Below are 19,319 nucleotides of genomic sequence, written 5' to 3' on the forward strand. Positions count from 1 at the left end.
TGCTGTTTGCCTGGTACTTAGTAATGATGAGATCTGACTTTGTGATCTCCGAGTCCTGTAGCGGGGGCGGGTACTGTTGAGGGTTACTGTAGCGTGGTACCTTATCAGGTTACAATCACTTTGGTTTCGGTTCCAAAATCGCATACACAAAAACAAACAGTATTGTGCAAGTCTGCAGCCCAAGTTCTAGTATTATTTTTTGCAAATTTTATATTTGAACATACCGCTGATACAAGGCTGAAAACTTCGGGTTTGTTAAGTTTCAGGTGACCTCATGCTCATAAATATGATAAATATGCTCGTACTTGCTGGTATTGTTTCAGTGATCTGTGAAGTTTATATCTTCATAGTAAAATTACTTCACTCAAAAAGTGATTACACGCAAAGTCATGGCACCATTTCCAGCTTTTGTGGCAGCCCAGCAGAAGAGTTTATAATGAACAAGTTAACTACTACGACATATCACGGGGCATAAATATTGGTACGGAAACAACCGCTAGCACAATGTTGGAAACAATATATATACATATATATTATAAATAATATATATACATATTATTGATTTTAAATTTTGTCGGTTCCTCGTTATAACTGGAACCCAATAATCGGTTTGGGTTTTTAAGTTTTGGTGCGGTTTTATATACGGTTTAATCTTTAGCTGGGTTTAGGGATTTCGGTTTCAAATTTATTCGGTTTCTTCCTCATCTTTAACTGAGTTTTGGGGTTTTGGTTTCGGATTTATTTGGTTATTCTTGCTCACCCCTAGCCATCAGTTACCTACCAAGCTCGCATATCTTGCAACTCACTATTGAAACACAAATTTCAAAAATTATATAACAACCACAAAAACATGGCTCTTGTTAATTTGTTTAACGGGAAGACGAATACCAAGGCATTGTTAATTTTAACCAGTTCCACTTTAAGAGAAATAGAAAAGTAAAGCACTAAGTAGCTGTCTTTAATTATTCTACTCCACTACAAACCACTACATAAGACAACTATAATGTAATTAATATAAAATTAATAATATCTTTTTCAAGCACAAAAAATGAAAAAAAGATTTAAAACTAATCAAAAAATTACCACGAGTAAACACAAAAAGCATTGCTTGTTTTAATGTATATAGAATGATACAGTTATAATCTTTACATATGTGTCTCCATTTTAACTTATAGATATTGAGTTATTTTTGAAGAAATCACAATATACTTAAACTTTACAATTCTTGATAATAGAAATTAATTATAAAATAGAAGGAAAAAAAAAATCTAAACATAGATATTTTCAAAATTAAATTCCTAAGTTGCAATTTTTGAATATAATTGTTGTTTCCATTAGAGTATGTATATTTATTTTAATATTAATATATTTAAGTAGAAGACAATTTATACATACATGCATCAAATAGGCAAAATAATAATAGAGTACATTATAAAAAGGGCATGGTATATTATTTTATGAAAATAAATAATAAACTTTTTATCCATTTATTATTTACATAAAAATCTTATTTAATAACGTGAAAAGATGGGAAAATGAGTTTAACATTGTTTTTATTTTGCAAATTTTTCTTATTGTTAGCTCCTTATATCTCCTTTTATTGGGTTCATCCACTCTGTATCATGTCTCCATTGGTCATGTTAGAAGCCTAATTTATTAATTAGTGCTAAAATTCTTGATCTCTTCATCACCTACCCGTACGAGTCACTTAAGCTCAGGACTAAAGGTATGTTGGGTCTTTCCGATCTACTTTCATTTAGTCAAAGAGTAGGTCTTTCTCAATTTTATGCTTTTATAATTGGATGTATGGATTGTCTATCGTTGAGTCTTCCCGATTTACTTTCATCAAGCCTAGGCCATTATTCCCAAATTTATACTTATATCATAAGATAATTAATTAGATTTGCTTAATTTTTAGAAAGATTGTGAATTTTTCAGATCTGCAATTCTTGTGTTCCTAATCTACTTTGATTTTTTAATGTTCATTGTTTGGGGTTCTTAATATACTTTGTGTTTTTAATATCCATCGTTTACATTTAAATCGCACCAGATCTATGTTCATATTTACCTATTTCTGCCGAATTAAGATTTTTCATATTTTAGATTATTCTAACTATAATATTTAATTGGGGTTCTTTGAAATCAATAAATTATTAATAAATCCTATATATAGTCCTCGTATATGATTCAACTATGTATATAAAAAATTTTCCTTTTGTAAGCAACTTATATAATTTTCTGTTCCATTTGTAAAATGTAATGATATTTATGCTTTTAATCATTTTATATATTGTTAGAGGCCTCAGGCTCTTCTACATATAGCAATCATTCAATATTTCAGGAAAATCATGCTTCTCTAACAATGACTTTAATAATTAGTTAAGAAAATTAAAGACTTGAATTGTGCCTTTAATAATTAGTAAAAAAATCAAAGTCTTGAATTGTCCATTGATTTTTTTACTTTAATTGTTTTACATTTTAATTGCAAGGTGAAAGGAGATAAACACCTCTAAAATGAGAATGGAATAAATGAAATCATGGAATAAAACATGTAAAAGAATCTTGCTTACATATTTGTTTTTATCATAATGGATACAAAGTTGGTTTTTCAATTAAGTGTATAATTTTTTTTAAGAGTTTAATTTCCATGTGTTTATATGTAATAGTTGTCTTTATGTATATTGTATATTTATAATATATATATATATATATATATATATATATATATATATATATATATATATTGATTCTTTTTAAATGATTTAAAATTTTACTTTTCATATCTATCATCATAATTATAATTCAACCTATTGCTAAATTTTTTAATGGGTATTGATTGGTAATCAAGTGGATGAGGATATTGTAAACTAGTATATATACCTTAAGGCATTTTTATAAAATATAACAATTTTATTCTTTATTTGTTGTCTCTTTAAATTTATATTAATAAATTCAAGTCTTTGTTTGCAAACAATCAAATAGATATGTTACTACTACTCTAAAATAAAGTTGTTCTTGTTCAGTGAAGAGTTGATATCATTGGTTCTGATCACCATTTCCTCACTTCTAATCCTCTTGATTGTATTTTTTTATAATATATTATGCTCATTTAATGTCAAATATATTGTGATGTGTGAGGATAGAATTTAAATTTATTGATAATTTGTAAAAAGACCTAGTAATTAGGTTACTTGCTGGTTTGAAGTTTATTTGATAGATTACTATGATAATGTTCTTGATGGAATTGTAAGTATCCCTTTCTTAGGTGTTCTTAAAAATTTCTATTGAAATTATATTAATATTTTAATTAATTGAGATCTATATTTGACACTTTTGTTTCCTTCCCTTCCCATTAAGAAACCACCCAATGCTATGAGTGCTCTTCAAGAGGCAAATGAGATGTCATTATACCTAAAAAAAAGTCTAAGAAAGGAGCCCAAGTGATTCATAACAATAACAATAAAAATGAATCAAATGATCAAAAATATGATGGGAGGAACAAATACTCCAGGAATGATATGTCTATAGACTAAACTTTAAAGAAAATAAATTAAAGGACCAAATTTAAAACAATATTAATGACTTAGTACTCAATGAATTCAAATTGAGATGGTTAAGAAAGACAAACATCCATAACTTAGTACATAATGAAGTTGAATATAGATGGATATTAAGAAAGACAAACACATCTAATACCCCCAATTCACTAAGAAATAACATTGAGATATGAAATTAACAACTTTATTTAGTTTCCATTTATGAGACACAACACTTGTGATTATAAAACACTTAAGATGAGACTGTATACCTGAATTTTGGGAAACAATAAGTATGTAAACTAAGATGGATACAAGGACAACTGAAATGATGGTCATATTAAGCAAGATCAAAATTATTGGAGATAAACAACCTCAGCCCCTAAGGTTAGTCATGAACATCATATATGGAAGACCAATAATTGTTGCAACCCTGCAAACTCGAGGATGGCTCATTCTAGATAATTTATGCAAGTTGGTAGAGAAACAACCATGCATGTTAAGTCGAATGTTTGTGACATATATTGATTTTGACTTGGAAATGGTGAAGTTATGACCTACTCATAATAACCCGCGAGCCTACGCTCTGATACCATGTTAAGTGACCAATTCTTCTAGGAGAGTTCTGCAAGGTAATTGCGCGGGCCTTACTAGCTTTGCCTTGGTTGTACAACTACTAAAGCAAGGCTATTTTTCTATTCTACAGCTTAAAAATGGCTCCTAAAGCTGACTACGCAAGAGCTATGCTCATTTTTGTTAGGGCTCCTAAAGTTATTGAATTGCTCGGCTCCTAAGCTACTAAGCTATCTAGGATCCGCAATTCTTTGATATTAAATACCTCCCTAAGCAAGATAGTTGCTCCTCTCCTAAAGTACTAGCACCAGCTAATAGCAAAAGCAAAGCTAGTAGCCAGCCGCTGCTATCTCTTCCTATATAGCATAGCTTCCAAATAGCCCAAAGCTATTGTTATATAGAGCTTCCATCCTCCCTACGCCAAATCAAAGGAGCTACCAATAAATGGGCTCTCGAGTGAGGGGGAATTTTAGAGTATGCAATTGTTAAGTGGCATCGTTGAGATCGGATAGAGTTTAAGAACTAGTTCTTCCTATTGAGGACATGGACGTCCAAGATGTTAAGGAAAGGTGATTAAAGATATCTGTAGATTGGGTCTTAATTCTTTTGGATCTGCATGATTAAAAAAGATGATTTCTATTTGGAATTTTCTTCAATGTCCTTGGAATGAGAATTTAATTAAATTTCTATAAATAACATAGATGTCCTTCCATGGATATCAAATGATATGCTCTGGATTATTAATCCCTAATAAAATTTTCCATGAAGAAGAATGCAGCTTTTAAACATGAAGTTGTAATCTCATAGAGGCCGGATTCATTGAGAAAATTAAATTCTTGAAATAGTTGGCTCACTGAGTGATGGTAAAGAAGGCAAATAGGAGATAAATGATTTTTGTATATTTCAGAAATTTGAATGATACACTCAATTGCTGATATTGTTAATAACTTTTTTTATGAATGACATAAGTGATTAAAGTCAAATATTGGTATCTTAGTATTGCATTTGCGCTATAGTACTATACATGTTTAGGTACTTAATAGAGGTTATTGAATAATATTTTTGAGCTTGTTGTAGGAAAAACCATGAAAGTTTATGTGAATGACACCCTTGTTAAAAGTTTTAATAAGGCAGATCATATAAAGCAATTAGGTGAAGCATTTCAAATGTAATATTGTATCATAAGATGATGTTAAATCTAGATAAGTGTCCCTTAGAAGTGAGGTGCGAAAAGTTACTGGGACGTGATGAGTAACAGAATTAGAAGAATTCTAAACCAAGTGCAAGCCTCCAACAATCATTAATGCCTAGAACTTGCATACTTTGTGATCAAGTGGTATCAAAAACAAAAATAATCAACCATTCTTTATAGTTAGACTTCCCAATAATGAACAATAAAACCAAGTATGAGGATTAGTTGTATTGTTGTTGGGCAGACCCCGAAGTTAACTTTAAGATTTGAAAACATTTAAAGTTAGAGGTGGAAATTGGTCCGTGCCAAGTGATGAGGTTTTAATAGTTTACTATCATTTTGAGTTTCTAACAAAAAACTTTTACTCATCCAAATATGGAAAAACTATGTTTTATATATCCAAATTCTTTAGTCCCATGAAATGTATACTCATATAAATATGATGTGTGTTTGTGTGAGTGTGTATCATCAAATTCTGATACATCAGGTTCCTCCCTATATTAGGCAAGTATTCTATCTCCAGTACTTGCTAGTTATCATTCCAATAATAAACAACTTATGATTATCTCTTCTTCTTTAAACAGCTGCATGCTCCTTCACTCTCTTACTAGTTCTCTATATATATCATGTTTTGTTCAAAATGAAATCAATTTTCGAAAACTTTCCTTTGTTGTCATGAATTTCCCAAATAAACTGTTTTCCGAAATGTAATTGGTTTTGAATATATCTAGATACCTTCTCATGTAGTATATTTAAAATTTACCAAGACCCTTAATATGTAAATAAATCTTTGCATTCTAGGTTTTTTTCCATTACTTTCTGAGTATACCAACATTATATTGTTTCACCAAGAATTTTACGATATCTCATGTTCCCATGATGCATTGACATGGATATGATATACTTCGCTAAGGCAGGGCTAGCTAGATATATAAATCCATATATATATGTCTTGTTTGCATATCTCATTTCTTCTGAGAGCATTCTTTTTTCTAATTTTCTGTAGCCCGTGAAATTTTGTAGCTGAGTAAGTATTAGTAATGGAAAGCAATGGCGGTCAAGCAAATGGAACAAGCGGTAGTTCATCATCGAAGAAAAGACCGAAGGAAAGTAGAGTATCAGGCAAAGAGCCTAATGTAAGACGAAGAGGCCTCAGTATTGCTGAGCTAGAGCGTATTAGATGTCAAAGTGAAATGGCGGCTGCTGGTGCTTCCAACTCCGCTGGTGGGAGTGTTGTTCCTAGCAACCTCCACGAGGTGCCGGTGTACTTTTTCACCTCCCCGGACCATCTACAAGTATAAATTATTCTCTTCATTACAATTCAGCAATATAATTATGAAATCCCTCTATCAATTTTTTTTTTTTTTTTTGACTTTTTATGGTTAAATTTAAATCTGTGTTGTGTGTTGAGTAAGAATTAGATCCTTGTTTGTTGATCGATATCATCTATGTATGCGTTTCTTGTTTTTTGCAGGACGGTATGAGGTGCCCTAATCTATCATCACTACTACAACCATTCTTCCCACACGCTCCTGTGACTGCACCATCTGAGCCAGGTCCTCAAGGCCTCGTGGTAGTAAACATGCTGAATTTTTATTTTATTAATTAACTTAATAGTTAAAAGTCGGGTGCATTTGGTGTGAGTTGAAATTTATTAATCCTTTGGTTGTTTTTACAGGGGGGTGGTCCTCCAAGTACTAAGGTACGTCATCAACTCAATTAATTAAATAAATATGTACAAACAAGTATAACAAGTCTTTATGTATATATGTATCCTTAAAGAGTTTAATGATACCTAACACTAATGAGTTTAAGGATATCCAACTTTGCTACAGATGAGTATGGGGAGTGAAGGTTGTGATCTCCAGCTTGGACCGAGTACAGGGTGCGTGTTCTTGGAAGCCAAGCCTTAATATATACAGTATTATTTCCTTGAATATATTTTGACATATATATTATGTAAATTTCTTCTTATTAATTATGTGCAAGGCCAATTATAGTAGTTCAAAATACACATTACTTTAACCGATTTGTACCTAACCCTAATTGAATTGACAGCGGGCCGAATCATGAGACCATAACAGACCAGGATGACTTAGAGTTCCGACAGCCAAACTACTTCACTAACCTCCTTCTAGCCGAAGATTCTGAGGTTTGTATGTGTTTCTAGTACCTGTTTGTGATAATTGACTTCATGGGGTACTAAGAATGAAATGTTGTATGCATACCTGTCATTAAGTTCTTAATTTCTTTGTACAGGAAGAAACCGAACAGGACAACAAAAACCCTGGAACAGGTTCATTGGGCTCCGGGAGGTCTGCAACTACAGGATAAAGTATGAGGGTGGACCCAGTTTGGAGCTTGGACTTCTCTTTTGAGCTCAAATTTCGAACAATGTACCAAGAGGGAGATCTAGTTTACCTGTGATAGCTAGATTAATTGTATTGGTCCACAGTTAATTTTTGGTTGATGACTTTTTTGAACAACTTAAGTTTTAGGTGACTGTTGCATCATTTAATCTGCACAAGCTTTTTAGAATGGCGACCAAACACATATATTTCTCCCTGGCTTATATGTGGAATTGTTAGAATATAATATGATCCTGGTAAGTCTCCTCGTAACATCCTCGGGTTTTAGATGGATGGGTTCTCACTAGAACTTAGACTCGCAGGAGATTCGATCGATATATTCGACTCCCTGTGACCCTCAATATTCTCATAATTTATTAAGATTACCAAGGCAAGTTTATGCCCCAAAGATGGGCGCCCGTGATCCACTATCGACCCAAAAATGGGCTTTCGAGTGAGGGAGTGCTAGAGACACGTTTTTTTTCTAAAATCGATGCCAACCCACACCATATGGTTTGCTAAAATTTCCAAACCGCAATAGCACCGCGTAACATAAAAACTGTCACTACAAGAATAGCGGCTATTTTCGACCGAAAGCTATGTTCGACCGTATACAATCGAATTTAATTATGGGTTAGTAGGCAAGTGAATGAATTATAACCCCTCCTTTGGTGGATGGATTGGTAAGTGATGAACTTATCAACTGGTTTAAATATTTACATAGATTTTCTATGGTTTTTTTGAATGTAGTTGGGTATTTTTATGTTGGTAATTTGGCTTTAAATATATGTGTATCTTTTTATTGTTATCTTGGATGCAGTTTGGTATTTTAGGTTTGAATAGGTAAGCAGAAGCAACTGGAACTGTAAATTTTATATTACGGCTTATTAATTTCGACCACTTTCGACCACCATTTTTTTTAATGGTTTAATAAATTCGACTGCCTCAGAAAATGGTATATTTATTTCGACCAAAATTTAAATTCAAAGGCTTAATAAATTTGACTGTCGAAAATATTATATATGGCGGGAAACTCAATTTTTCAGATTTTTTTAAAAAATTTGAGTGGGAAGTTCGAATTTTAGTCAAAAACAAATTTTGGGTTGAAAAGGACGGTCGAAAATAGTGGTCGAATTTAAATATTTTCGACCTGAAGTTATTTTCGACCAGCTTAATATATATAAGCCAAAATGATGCCCGTTTACATGCTACGAATCATTCAGCTATGTCTGCTACTGATAATATTTCTTGAGCTTCTCTGCGTGCCAAGTATTGTTGACCTCCGTGCCATCTAGGCGGGATAACTTGTAGGAGCCGGGACGGATGATTTGTGCGATTTTGTATGGACCTTCCCACTTAGGCATGAGCTTGCCCGTGTGGCGTGGGTCTGATGCCTCGGTTGCTCGGTTGACCAAATCGCCCACCTGAAATGCCCGCATTCGGACCCTTTTTCCGAAGAAATCCCTTGTCTTTTCTTTGTAGAGCTCCATTTTCTGTACCGCCTCCGCTCGTACTTCATCAAGTAGCTCCAAGTTGGTCCGCATTCCCTCAATGCTATCATTGATGTTGAAATTTTGCAGACGGAAGGAAGGTGACCCTATTTCGACTGGTGCTAGTGCCTCTGCGCCGAAGGCTAGTTTAAACGGTGTTTCTCCCGTGCTTGTTTTTTGTGTGGTGCGGTAAGAGCATAAGACTTGAGGTAGGTGCTCTGGCCATTTTTTCTTGGATTCTGTAAGGGTTTTTTTGAGCCCGCGAAGAATAATGCGGTTGGTGACTTCTACTTGCCCGTTACTTTGCGGGTGGCAGACTGATGCTTTTTTGTGTTTGATCCCGTGATCGGAGAGGAAGGTTGTGAACTTCTTACCCACAAATTGTGTCCTGTTATCAAAGATGAGGGTTGTGGGGATACCAAAACGGGTGATTATCTGGTTGCGGACAAATCTGATTGCGTCCTCTTGAGTAATGGTCCTGAGTGCCTTGGCTTCTGCCCATTTTGTCATGTAATCGATGGCCACCATCACGAATTGGAGTTCTCCGCGAGCCTTGGGGAATGGTCCCATAATGTCGATCCCCCATACGGCAAATGGGATGGGGGAAAGTATGGAAACGGGTACCGCGGGGGCTGTGCGCGGAACATTGCTGAAGAGCTGGCATTGGTGACACGCCCTGACGAATGCTTTACAGTCCTTTGCCATGGTTGGCCAGTAGTAACCCTGGCGTAAGATTTTGTGTGTGAGAGCTTTGCCCGCCATGTGATCTCCGCATATGCCCTCGTGGACCTCCCTCATGCAATATGTTGCCTCATCATCATCAACACACTTGAGAATGGGTGAGTCGAAGTTTCGACGGTAGAGGATGTTGTCTTGTAGGAAAAACTTGGCTGCGTGTGCCTTGACCTGCCTGGCTTTGCTATGGTCCGTTGGGAGGGTCCCGTGGCGGATGTAGGCGATGAGCGGGGTCATCCAGTTGTCTTCGTCGAGAGTGATGTTGAATTGTTCCTTTGGCTCTATGGAGGGATGTGGGAGGGATAAGAAATATACGGGACCATCCGCTGTTGTGTATTCCCCCTCTAGAAGTTTAGATAGGCTGTCTGCTATGGAATTGTCTTCGCGGTTGATTTGGTGGAGCTGGTAGCTTTTGAATGTAGACAGGCGGGTCTGTACTTGTTGTTGGTAGCGGGCTAATGTTGAATCTTTGACCGCGTAGTCACCTGTTGTTTGGCGTACTACTAGCTGGGAGTCACTGTATATGATTAGATTTTGCAGTTGCAAAGTGAGGGCGAGGTCTAGACCCGTGAGTAGGGCCTCGTATTCCGCCTGGTTGTTAGTGGCTTTGAAATTGAGCTGGAGGGCTTGCTTGATGCAGAATCCATCTGGGCTAATAAGTATCGCCCCGGCTCCGCACCTATTATTGGTCGCGGAACCATCCACGTAAAGCTTCCATCCCTCCGTGACCGGGATGGGTGTGTGGCTTTCCGGTGTTGTCTCCTCTGGCTGGGTAAAGTTACATTCCACGACGAAATCTGCTAGGGCCTGTGCTTTGATCGCGGTCCTCGGGACGTATGTGAGGTGGAATTGACTGAGCTCGATCGCCCAGTTAATAAGCCGTCCTGACAGCTCGGGCTTGTGGAGGATTTTGCGCAAGGGTTGATTGGTGATGACTCGGATTTCTCGTCCTTGGAAGTAGTGGCGGAGTTTCCTGCTTGCCATAACAAGGGCTAGGGCTGCTTTTTCTGTGTTGGGGTAGCGGGTTTCTGCATCCTTGAGTGTTTGGCTTACATAATAAACCGGTCTTTGCGTCGCTTCTACCTCCTTGATGAGGACCGCCCCCACGGCTTTGTCGGAAACTGACAAGCATAATGACAACGGTTCGCTTGGGGACGCGGTCGTTAAGAGTGGTGCGGATGCTAGGTACTGTTTCAGGTCCTCGAAGGCTTTTTGACATTCGTCCGTCCATGTAAGCTTCTTGGTCTTGAGCGCTCCTTTAAGGGTGTCGAAAAATGGAAGACACCGCTCTGCCAGCTTTGATATGAACCGTCGCAACGCCGCGAGGCGTCCCGTGAGGCATTGAACGTCCTTGATGGTCTTCGGGGGCTGCATGTCAATGATGGCCTGGATTTTTTCCGGGTTGGCCTCGATCCCGCGTTGGCTTACCAGAAAACCTAAGAATTTCCCCGCTTCCAAGGCAAAAGTGCATTTGTCCGGGTTGAGTTTCATGTTGTGCTGCCTAAGATTGGCGAAACATTCTCGTAGGTCAGCCAAGTGTGATTCCTGGAGCATGGATTTGACGATCATGTCGTCGACGTAGACTTCCATGTTACGCCCTAGTTGTGGTGCGAAAATTTTATTCATCATGCACTGGTAGGTGGCGCCCGCGTTTATGAGGCCGAAAGGCATGACCTTGTAGCAGTATACTCCTCTATGCGTGATGAAGGCGGTTTTCTCACAATCTTCCGGCGCCATTTTAATTTGATTGTATCCTGAGAATGCGTCCATGAAGCTGAGCATGAGATGTCCGGCGGTTGCGTCTATGAGTTGGTCGATGCTTGGCAGTGGGTACGGGTCCTTAGGGCACGCTGCATTGAGGTCTGTGTAATCGACGCACATGCGCCATTTCCCGTTGGCTTTCTTTACGAGTACGACGTTCGCCACCCAATCCGGGTATGAGACTTCGCAGATTAAATCTGCGTCCAACAGTTTGTCTATTTCTGCATCGATTGCTTTCTGGCGGTCAGGCGCGAAGTTGCGCCGCTTCTGTTTTTTCGGGGCCCGTTTGGGATCTACGCTTAGCTTGTGCATGGCCACGGATTCGTCGAGACCGGGCATGTCTTTGGGGCTCCATGCGAAGACGTCCGCGTACTCTCGTAACAGGTTCGTAAGCTCCTTTTTGAATACTGACTCCAAGCCGGCCCCAATGCTAACTTTTCGCGTGGGGTCGGTAGGGGACACCTGGATTTGTTCCGTTGCCACAACGGGTTTTGCCACAGGTTGCTCGTCCCGTAATAAGCACTTTTTGAGCTCGGCGTCCATTCGTGGGGGCTCTTCGTGTATGGGATCGTGTGTTTCTATGACTTGCACCTCCCGGTGTCGCTTGTTCTTCCTTTGGAGGCTCTCCACGCGCTTCTTTCGTTTTTCCTGCTTTCGTTTGTCGGTGTTTTCCCGCTTGATGTTCCCAGGCTCGGTGGCCGCCAGGACAAGGGCTATTCCGTAACATCGTTTTGAGGTTTCAGAATCTCCTTTGATTTCGCCTATTCCTGTGGGAGTTGGGAACTTCATTTTTAGGTGCGATGTTGAGGGGATCGCTCTGAGGGCATTTAGGGTCGGCCTCCCAAGGATCATGTTGTATGAGGAGACTGCGTTGATTATGTAAAATTTTATTGTCTTGGTGATTTGGTGAGGGGGTGAACCGAAGGTGACTGGCAGATGAGCTACCCCTGCTATGGGCACAACATTGTGCCCGAAACCGTACAAAGGTGTCTCTTCAAGGCAAGGTTCGAGGACCGCGTTGCTCAGACGCAGGCGATCCCAGGTATGCTGAAAACAGATGTCCGTAGAGGAGCCATTATCTACCAAGATTCTCTTTACCTCATTTTCTGCTATTAACAGGGATACGACGAGGGCTTCGTTGTGATCCGGGTTGATACCCTCGTAGTCTGCATGTGTGAAGTATATGGGGCTGTGCACCTCTCCCTGGGCGATTGCATACACTGAAGGTCCGCCCGGGGCAGGTGGCGTGACGGTGCCCCCGAATACGGGATTAACCACATTGCGGCCATCTCGGTGATCTTGTGGCGGCGATGGCGGTAAATCACGGGGGAGGTATTGGTTTAGGTTCCCCGCCTTGACTTGTCGTTCCAGGAAATGTTTGAGTGCGAGGCAGCTGTCCGTAGAGTGTCCATGTGTCTCATGGTATTCGCAGTGACGCTCTTTGTTTCGATCCTCCGGGTTGGCCCACATGGCTGGCGGTGCTTGGTAAAACGGCTTGTTTCTAATGTCTCTTAACAGAGCCGACCGAGTCATGCTAAATTTAGTCCAATTAGGCTCAGGGCGTTTCTCGGGTCGGAGACCCACCGCGGGGCCTAGACGATCCTTCACGGACACGTTATTGTTTTTGCTAATGGCGGGACCATGCGTGGTTTGGACCCGTATCTGTTCCGCGGGTTTTTGATAGGGGGTGTGTCTTTCACGCGGGTAGTGCTTCTGATTGCTGATGGGCGGGGCGCGTGCCCGCTTTAGCACGGCTAGAGATTCGGCCTCCGTGACAGCCTGGGATGCCAGGTCATATGCTTTGGCTAAGGTCGTGGGTTGTACTTCCATCAACTTGACAACGTATTTTTCACACTCATACAGGTCCAACCCCCTTTTCACATGGACAAGGGCCTCTATTTCGTTTACACAGATAATCTTGTTGACCGCTTCCTTGAAGCGATTGATGTAGCTTTGTAGTGATTCCCCTTCTCTTTGTCCGATTGTTTGTAAGTAGGAGGTATGCACCTCTTGCGGTTGGTTGGCCCGGAATCTGTTTAAGAACGCCCTCTTGAAGTCTGCCCACGTGTCTATGCTCCTGGCCGGGACGCGGCTGAACCATCGTTGCGCGCTTCCCCTCAGGGTAGCGGCGAAGAAACGGCACTTAGTGAGGTCACGATATTCGTAATGTAGGGCTAGTTGGTTAAAGTAGCTGAGGTGTTCCTCAGGGTCTCCCATCCCGTCAAAGGGGTTCAGGTTAAGATGTTTGATATGCCTTTGTTTTGGTTCGTCCTCTAGCCTTTTCGTGAAAGGGGATTCTCCAACCTCCCCGTTGGTGCCGTCCTCAAGGCATTTTTTTAGGGCCATGAGTGTATTGAGCATGTCCGCGTTCGAGGGATTGATGCTTCCTGTGTCGTTCCGGGCCTCGGGGGCTTCTGTGCGACGACTTTCGAGACGAGCGCGGGCTTTTTCGTATTCTGCTTGCTTGGCTTCGAGTTCTTTCTTTAGATCGCGGATTCTCCTATTTTTTTTCTAGGTTAAGGGACGGTGCTGCTTGCCACCGTGGTGTTTGTGGTTGGTATTTTGTGACGGTCCGAGGTGCGATGCTGTGGATTTTTGTGGATGCGGTTGGCTATGGGCCTCACTTCGCTCCTCCTCGTCTTGGGGTTCGTGGTTCCCGCGTGCTTCTCCTCTAGGTTGAGGGAAAGCGGACGCTACTTTTACCATTATGTCGATCTGTTGCTGTGTGAACCGCGTCAGGTCGATGGGCCCTCCTTGGGTGATCGGAGGAGGTATGGTGTTGGCGTTTTGTCCTGCGTTTGGGACGGAGTTTCCGGACGGGGTCAAGTCTTGTAACAGGACGTCTTCGCCGACTATTTGAACATTAGGGTTAGTAGGGTCGGGGTTTTGTATGTTGGTATTTTGCATGTTTGGGCGAGGGTTTGCCATGTTGCCGGTCTGACTTACTGTTAGACCGGATCGAGTTTGCATAAATTTGCCCAATTCCTGAGGGATACGATTAGGTTTCTCTTAGGGAGAAGGCCCCTTCCTGGCGCGCCAAATGATAACTCCAAATCTCGTCCAGGGTTCCAATGCACTGTTCCGGGGAGCTTGATGCAAGACCTACCCTGCAAAACAACGCGACACGGGGGGTGACATCCCGTGAGGCACCTCCGGCGTGATAATCAGTGATCGGAATGTGCTTGACAAGTTAGGGAAATCAGAGAGTTTTCACTCTAGATGTATGGTGAAAGATGCTTTCTAGGGAGAATTTCGGGGGGAGAGTTTAGCACTTACCTTCAACTTCGGCTGGGGAGTCTCTTATATAGGCCCTCGGCCGCCACTGTTGCTACTGTGGCGGTAGTGGGTCTGTAGACACTCCCCAGCATGGGTGACTGCTTGGGTGCAACCACTGTCCTTTTTTCTGTCCTTTTGGGATTTGTGCATGCCTGTTATGCTGTTTGCCTGGTACTTAGTAATGATGAGATCTGACTTTGTGATCTCCGAGTCCTGTAGCGGGGGCGGGTACTGTTGAGGGTTACTGTAGCGTGGTACCTTATCAGGTTACAATCACTTTGGTTTCGGTTCCAAAATCGCATACACAAAAACAAACAGTATTGTGCAAGTCTGCAGCCCAAGTTCTAGTATTATTTTTTGCAAATTTTATATTTGAACATACCGCTGATACAAGGCTGAAAACTTCGGGTTTGTTAAGTTTCAGGTGACCTCATGCTCATAAATATGATAAATATGCTCGTACTTGCTGGTATTGTTTCAGTGATCTGTGAAGTTTATATCTTCATAGTAAAATTACTTCACTCAAAAAGTGATTACACGCAAAGTCATGGCACCATTTCCAGCTTTTGTGGCAGCCCAGCAGAAGAGTTTATAATGAACAAGTTAACTACTACGACATATCACTGGGCATAAATATTGGTACGGAAACAACCGCTAGCACAATGTTGGAAACAATATATATACATATATATTATAAATAATATATATACATATTATTGATTTTAAATTTTGTCGGTTCCTCGTTATAACTGGAACCCAATAATCGGTTTGGGTTTTTAAGTTTTGGTGCGGTTTTATATACGGTTTAATCTTTAGCTGGGTTTAGGGATTTCGGTTTCAAATTTATTCGGTTTCTTCCTCATCTTTAACTGAGTTTTGGGGTTTTGGTTTCGGATTTATTTGGTTATTCTTGCTCACCCCTAGCCATCAGTTACCTACCAAGCTCGCATATCTTGCAACTCACTATTGAAACACAAATTTCAAAAATTATATAACAACCACAAAAACATGGCTCTTGTTAATTTGTTTAACGGGAAGACGAATACCAAGGCATTGTTAATTTTAACCAGTTCCACTTTAAGAGAAATAGAAAAGTAAAGCACTAAGTAGCTGTCTTTAATTATTCTACTCCACTACAAACCACTACATAAGACAACTATAATGTAATTAATATAAAATTAATAATATCTTTTTCAAGCACAAAAAATGAAAAAAAGATTTAAAACTAATCAAAAAATTACCACGAGTAAACACAAAAAGCATTGCTTGTTTTAATGTATATAGAATGATACAGTTATAATCTTTACATATGTGTCTCCATTTTAACTTATAGATATTGAGTTATTTTTGAAGAAATCACAATATACTTAAACTTTACAATTCTTGATAATAGAAATTAATTATAAAATAGAAGGAAAAAAAAAATCTAAACATAGATATTTTCAAAATTAAATTCCTAAGTTGCAATTTTTGAATATAATTGTTGTTTCCATTAGAGTATGTATATTTATTTTAATATTAATATATTTAAGTAGAAGACAATTTATACATACATGCATCAAATAGGCAAAATAATAATAGAGTACATTATAAAAAGGGCATGGTATATTATTTTATGAAAATAAATAATAAACTTTTTATCCATTTATTATTTACATAAAAATCTTATTTAATAACGTGAAAAGATGGGAAAATGAGTTTAACATTGTTTTTATTTTGCAAATTTTTCTTATTGTTAGCTCCTTATATCTCCTTTTATTGGGTTCATCCACTCTGTATCATGTCTCCATTGGTCATGTTAGAAGCCTAATTTATTAATTAGTGCTAAAATTCTTGATCTCTTCATCACCTACCCGTACGAGTCACTTAAGCTCAGGACTAAAGGTATGTTGGGTCTTTCCGATCTACTTTCATTTAGTCAAAGAGTAGGTCTTTCTCAATTTTATGCTTTTATAATTGGATGTATGGATTGTCTATCGTTGAGTCTTCCCGATTTACTTTCATCAAGCCTAGGCCATTATTCCCAAATTTATACTTATATCATAAGATAATTAATTAGATTTGCTTAATTTTTAGAAAGATTGTGAATTTTTCAGATCTGCAATTCTTGTGTTCCTAATCTACTTTGATTTTTTAATGTTCATTGTTTGGGGTTCTTAATATACTTTGTGTTTTTAATATCCATCGTTTACATTTAAATCGCACCAGATCTATGTTCATATTTACCTATTTCTGCCGAATTAAGATTTTTCATATTTTAGATTATTCTAACTATAATATTTAATTGGGGTTCTTTGAAATCAATAAATTATTAATAAATCCTATATATAGTCCTCGTATATGATTCAACTATGTATATAAAAAATTTTCCTTTTGTAAGCAACTTATATAATTTTCTGTTCCATTTGTAAAATGTAATGATATTTATGCTTTTAATCATTTTATATATTGTTAGAGGCCTCAGGCTCTTCTACATATAGCAATCATTCAATATTTCAGGAAAATCATGCTTCTCTAACAATGACTTTAATAATTAGTTAAGAAAATTAAAGACTTGAATTGTGCCTTTAATAATTAGTAAAAAAATCAAAGTCTTGAATTGTCCATTGATTTTTTTACTTTAATTGTTTTACATTTTAATTGCAAGGTGAAAGGAGATAAACACCTCTAAAATGAGAATGGAATAAATGAAATCATGGAATAAAACATGTAAAAGAATCTTGCTTACATATTTGTTTTTATCATAATGGATACAAAGTTGGTTTTTCAATTAAGTGTATAATTTTTTTTAAGAGTTTAATTTCCATGTGTTTATATGTAATAGTTGTCTTTATGTATATTGTATATTTATAATATATATATATATATATATATATATATATATATATATATTGATTCTTTTTAAATGATTTAAAATTTTACTTTTCATATCTATCATCATAATTATAATTCAACCTATTGCTAAATTTTTTAATGGGTATTGATTGGTAATCAAGTGGATGAGGATATTGTAAACTAGTATATATACCTTAAGGCATTTTTATAAAATATAACAATTTTATTCTTTATTTGTTGTCTCTTTAAATTTATATTAATAAATTCAAGTCTTTGTTTGCAAACAATCAAATAGATATGTTACTACTACTCTAAAATAAAGTTGTTCTTGTTCAGTGAAGAGTTGATATCATTGGTTCTGATCACCATTTCCTCACTTCTAATCCTCTTGATTGTATTTTTTTATAATATATTATGCTCATTTAATGTCAAATATATTGTGATGTGTGAGGATAGAATTTAAATTTATTGATAATTTGTAAAAAGACCTAGTAATTAGGTTACTTGCTGGTTTGAAGTTTATTTGATAGATTACTATGATAATGTTCTTGATGGAATTGTAAGTATCCCTTTCTTAGGTGTTCTTAAAAATTTCTATTGAAATTATATTAATATTTTAATTAATTGAGATCTATATTTGACACTTTTGTTTCCTTCCCTTCCCATTAAGAAACCACCCAATGCTATGAGTGCTCTTCAAGAGGCAAATGAGATGTCATTATACCTAAAAAAAAGTCTAAGAAAGGAGCCCAAGTGATTCATAACAATAACAATAAAAATGAATCAAATGATCAAAAATATGATGGGAGGAACAAATACTCCAGGAATGATATGTCTATAGACTAAACTTTAAAGAAAATAAATTAAAGGACCAAATTTAAAACAATATTAATGACTTAGTACTCAATGAATTCAAATTGAGATGGTTAAGAAAGACAAACATCCATAACTTAGTACATAATGAAGTTGAATATAGATGGATATTAAGAAAGACAAACACATCTAATACCCCCAATTCACTAAGAAATAACATTGAGATATGAAATTAACAACTTTATTTAGTTTCCATTTATGAGACACAACACTTGTGATTATAAAACACTTAAGATGAGACTGTATACCTGAATTTTGGGAAACAATAAGTATGTAAACTAAGATGGATACAAGGACAACTGAAATGATGGTCATATTAAGCAAGATCAAAATTATTGGAGATAAACAACCTCAGCCCCTAAGGTTAGTCATGAACATCATATATGGAAGACCAATAATTGTTGCAACCCTGCAAACTCGAGGATGGCTCATTCTAGATAATTTATGCAAGTTGGTAGAGAAACAACCATGCATGTTAAGTCGAATGTTTGTGACATATATTGATTTTGACTTGGAAATGGTGAAGTTATGACCTACTCATAATAACCCGCGAGCCTACGCTCTGATACCATGTTAAGTGACCAATTCTTCTAGGAGAGTTCTGCAAGGTAATTGCGCGGGCCTTACTAGCTTTGCCTTGGTTGTACAACTACTAAAGCAAGGCTATTTTTCTATTCTACAGCTTAAAAATGGCTCCTAA

General features: G+C 37.6%; 1 protein-coding gene across 1 annotated transcript; it reads right to left on the reverse strand.

The window, feature by feature from the left end:
- Positions 1-8,881: 8,881 nt before the first annotated feature.
- LOC108198316 (uncharacterized) lies at positions 8,882-13,981 on the reverse strand. The gene has a single exon (XM_017366076.2). The coding sequence runs from the start codon at positions 13,979-13,981 to the stop codon at positions 8,882-8,884; it is 5,100 nt and encodes a 1,699-aa protein (XP_017221565.2).
- Positions 13,982-19,319: the final 5,338 nt, after the last annotated feature.

Source organism: Daucus carota, chromosome 8 (genome assembly GCF_001625215.2).
Source record: "Daucus carota subsp. sativus chromosome 8, DH1 v3.0, whole genome shotgun sequence".
Taxonomy (NCBI): domain Eukaryota; kingdom Viridiplantae; phylum Streptophyta; class Magnoliopsida; order Apiales; family Apiaceae; genus Daucus; species Daucus carota.

Excerpts from the sequence above, each read along its gene's own strand:
- LOC108198316 (XM_017366076.2), bottom strand. The coding sequence starts at position 13,981 with ATGGCCCTAAAAAAATGCCTTGAGGACGGCACCAACGGGGAGGTTGGA.